This window comes from Panthera pardus, unplaced genomic scaffold (assembly GCF_024362965.1).
Source record: "Panthera pardus isolate Hobbes unplaced genomic scaffold, ASM2436296v1 HiC_scaffold_24, whole genome shotgun sequence".
In the NCBI taxonomy this organism is placed as follows: Eukaryota; Metazoa; Chordata; class Mammalia; order Carnivora; family Felidae; genus Panthera; species Panthera pardus.
In genome coordinates this window covers 139948102-139952751 of record NW_026526810.1, presented here as the reverse complement: position 1 = coordinate 139952751, position 4650 = coordinate 139948102, and the positions used below count along the sequence as shown (strand labels likewise).

At 43.6% G+C, this 4650-nt stretch overlaps 1 gene segment (V, D, J or C); it reads left to right on the top strand.

Moving 5' to 3' along the window:
• Nucleotides 1-353: 353 nt before the first annotated feature.
• On the top strand, nucleotides 354-907 carry LOC128772879 (immunoglobulin heavy variable 3-74-like; the record flags this gene model as incomplete). The annotated part of the segment is given in 2 exon segments: nucleotides 354-461; nucleotides 561-907. Coding segments are annotated over 2 exon segments (393 nt in total), but the record flags the coding sequence as incomplete, so codon positions are not given.
• Nucleotides 908-4650: the final 3743 nt, after the last annotated feature.

Here is a 4650-nt window from a genome sequence, read left to right as displayed (position 1 = left end):
TTCGATGTTAATTTTTAAAACTAAAAATAAATACTGATAATAAAAAAATTAAAATATTTTAAGAGAAAATATTGCGTGATCATGCTGTTGAGGTAAATGTTTCTTAAAGATTATGCGAAGCCTCCATTAATAAAGGTAAAAATCCAAAACTGAAAAAAAAAAAGAATTCTTCATATTGTCACACCGCCATCCACACAAACTAATGTAGAAGTGCATCCCTAACCCTGTCATTCACTTTTACACAATCAAACCTAAGTCTGGAGCTTGATATATATGTCAGAGGACATGCAAATGGGGCCCTTTCTGGGCTGATAAAACCAACCCAGCCCGACCGTGCAGCTGGGAGACGAGCCCCAGCCCCGGGAGTCCCAGGTGTTCCCATTCTGTGATCAGCACAGAACACACACACCTCACCATGGAGTTTGTGCTGGGCTGGGTGTTCCTGGTTGCTCTTTTAAAAGGTAATTCATGGTGAACGAGGGACACTGAGTCTGTGAATGGATGTGAGTAAGACAGTGGATGTGTGACAGTTTCCTGACCAAGATGTCTGGTGTCTGCAGGTGTCCAGTGTGACGTGCAGCTGGTGGAGTCTGGGGGAGACCTGGTGAAGCCGGGGGGGTCCCTGAGACTCACCTGTGTGGCCTCTGGATTCACCTTCAGTAGCTATGCAATGCACTGGGTCCGCCAGGCTCCAGGGAAGGGGCTGCAGTGGGTCGCAGGCATTGATAGTGATGGAAGTAGCACAGGCTACGCAGACTCCGTGAAGGGCCGATTCACCATCTCCAGAGACAACGCCAAGAACACGCTGTATCTGCAGATGAACAACCTCAAGACCGACGACACGGCCACATATTACTGTGCGAAAGACACAGTGAGGGGACCTCACTGGGAGCCCAGACACAAACCTCCCTGCTGGAAGGGATCAGCACCACCAGGGGGCGCACACTATGCACAATTCTCCTTTGTGTTCCCAGGCGCAGGTGCAGATGGAGGTTACAATCAGGTTTCCTGTCAGGGTCTGGGGCTTCCTCTCCACACAGCAGTTTCCCCAGGGAGCCTCCCTGGTTATATGATTCTGTGTTTACTATTAACTCTCTGAATAAGCAACTGGGTTGTCATAGGGAAACTAGACTAACATGCACAAAGACACAGTTGTTTGCACTTGCTTACTCCGGTCCCTCAACATGAGTGAATTACAGATTTCCTGAGGCACAACAGCTGCACATTTACAGGATTCCCAGATGCGCTCCCTGTGCAGCCAGGACCACAGGATCCCACAGCTCCTCCTTATCCTCACCCAGCCCTTGTCCCAGTCAAACAACGTGACATTTTCTTCATATCCCTTTACTACTCAGGACTTTAAATGAGCTACAGCTTTATTCAATTACTCTAAAGGAGAGACAAACAATCTCCATGTATTAGTTAAGATTCCCCTGAAGAACACAACCCAAAGGTCATTGGTTTCCATAACTAAATATGTTGAGAAGTCCCATGATCTACTGTCACAAGCTGAAGACCCAGGAAAACCAGTGACGTAATTCTTGTCTGATTCTGACTAGTGTCTAGTCTCAGAACGTGGAGAGATGGTGATGTAACTCTCAGAAAAAGGGCCAGAGAAGACCAATATTCCAGTTCAAACAAGCACATGGGAAGTAAAAATGAGGGAATTCATCCTCCATCTGCATCAGATTCTATTGACAAACTTAATGGAATGGGTGTTGCCCAGGCAGAAAGAAACCATGGATGGAAATGCCAATCTCTTCTGGAACACATCACAGACATCCACAGAAACAGTGGTGAATCTGGGCACCCATGACACAGTCAAGATAACCTATAAAGTTAATCATGACAAGTCAACCTCCTGTAAACGTGGAGCTCAAAGACTGAAGATTTAAAAGTCAATCCCATCATTGGGGTGGAGTCTGGTGGGCACAGCAGTGCTCCTGTGGAGGAGGGCAGAGGCCCATAAGGGGAACTGTGGTCTGAGTATTCCCTAGGTCGCATGGGGAGAGAAAATACCCTTAGTGGAGTGCATTTGGGAGATGGGGCATTGCCTCTCATAGGACAGGAGAGCTGACAGGCACCATTAAAGTTCCCTGATCATTAGCAGAGGAGCCTCTTCTGAGAGCAGCTAGCTGGACGCTGTCTTCTGGTTGTTCTTCACCATGCACTCCAAGCCCCTAGTATTGATGCAGCTGCCCATCTGGGGTAAATCAGCTCCAGGCACAGCACATCAAGACCCTTTCCCAGAGGATCAGTGGGGTCCCTGTCATATTGAGTTCACACAATTTGGAGTTTTCAAACCCAGCTAGAGCTCCTGAGATAAAACATAAGAGCCCTGTGCCACCAGATGGGCCAATGGCTTGGACGCAGACAGGGTGAAATAAATTCTGATGGAAGCCTGGGACCCACAAGTGTTCTCTCTGTGTGAGAGCTTCCTGAACAGGGGAGGCTGGGAACTCCAACTCCAGGGACTAGAGAGGGAGCTGATGCCAATATTTCCTCCCACCAATCAGCATGGACAGATTTCACTCAGCAGCACAGCATCCCCAGTGCAAGCTGAGCCACTAACACCAAGCTCCACCTACTCCAGCCCCCATCAAGTGCTTGCTTACTAGGAAAGAGTGCCTGGCAACCAGACCACCACTGCACCCCTTCCTCCAAAGACCACCGTAAGCCCCCACACGCACCAAGTCAGCTGATCATACAGTGACGCATATCCTCACCTCTAGGGGAGATAGGAATTAGCCTCTTTTAACAAGCAGACCAAACTCACCTAGTTAAAACTCACAACACTGGGCACAAAGTCCAACACTCCCCACTGGAGGCAAGGAGAAAATCTGCAGAGGACTGTCCTGAGGGACAGAGCAGCCAAAACACGACAGCACAGTGCCACGGAACATAAAACAAATGCTTCATGAAGTGTCAGGCCCTGGACAGTATGTGAACACTGCTCAATAAAGATACTACCCTAGAAGCAGAAAAGATAACAGGATTTTCTAAAACATTTAAGAAGGCAGAGACATAGACAACAACATGATGGAGGAACTCATCCTAAAAGAAAAAATGATGAAAGGTCATTGTGAGGGATATAATTAAAACACATAAACTAATGTGCCTCAAACAGAATTTCTGAAAACTCTCATAATGAAACAGGATTTTCAAAAAGTATCATAAGGATACTAGCTGTGCTTGAGGAAAATGTATGAGACATGAAAGATACGCATACTGCAAACAGAAGAGACCTAAAAACTAGTCAGGATGAAATTTTAAATGTTGTAACCGAGATGTGAAACTGATTGGATATAATGACCTCAAGGCTGAAAGAAGCAGATGAATGAGGAAGGGACATAGAAGATAAAAGTATGGGGGAGATGAAGCTGGAAAGATGAGGAAAATTAAAATATTGCATCACAAACATACACTTAGGGAAATCAGCAACTCCATAAACTGTAATAACATTCTTTTGAAAGAGTCCCAAAAGAATAAGAGGGAGAAAAAGGGGATACAATTTAGCTGAGTGAATTATAGTGAAAATTTCCACAAGCTGGGGAAGGAAACAGACATCCACATCTAGGAGGCAAAGAGAACACCCATTAAAATAAAAAATAAAAAAAAAAAGGCAGGCCAACACTGAGACATGTCATAGGAAAATGGCAAAATATCCAGATAAAGAAAAACCATAAAAGCATCAACACAAAAGAAGTTGCTAACTAACAAGGGAAGATTAAAAAAAAACTATGGCAGATGTCTCTACAGAAACCTTCATGCAAGTAGGGAGTGGCATCATATCCTCAACATGCGCAATTGAAAATTTTGCAGCTAAGAATACTTTCTCCAGTAAGGCAGTCATTCAGATACAAGGAGTGATAGAATTTCCCAGACAAAAACCAAAGGAGTTCATGGTCTCTAAATCAGCCCTGTGAGAAATTAAAGGGGACCCTTTGAGTGGGAAAGGAAGACTAAAAGTAACAAAGACTAGAAATAAGCAGAGAAAATCTCCAGAAACAATGACTTTGGAGGTAACACTATGGCACTAAGTTTATATCTATCAATAATTACTGTGAATGTAAATGGGCAAAATGCTCCAATCAAAAGACATAGGATACCGGAATGGATAAAAACAAATACAAGATCCTTCTATACACTGCACACTATTGACTCATTTTCAACCTAAAACACCTGTAGATTGAAAGTGAGGGGAGGGTAAACAATTTATCATACTAATGGACGTCAAAAGAAAGTTGTAGTACCACACTCATATCACACTACCCAGTTTTCAAACCAAAGTTTGTTACAAGAGATCAGGAAGGCAGTATATCATCATAAAGGGGTCTATCCAACAAGAAGATCTGAAGCTTTAAATATTTATACCCCAAAAATGTAAGCACTGAAATATATAACTCAATTAATAAGAAACATAAAGAAACTCATTGTTAATAGACAATAGTAATAATAGAGATCGTTAACACTCCACTTACAACAATGGAAAGACAATCTAAGCTGAAAATCAATAAGGAAACAATGGCTTTGAAAGACACATGGACTGAATGGACTTAACAGATATATTCACAACATTCCATCCTAAAGCACCAGAATACACATTCTTTTTGGGTGCGCATGGAACATTCTCCAGAACAGATCACATAC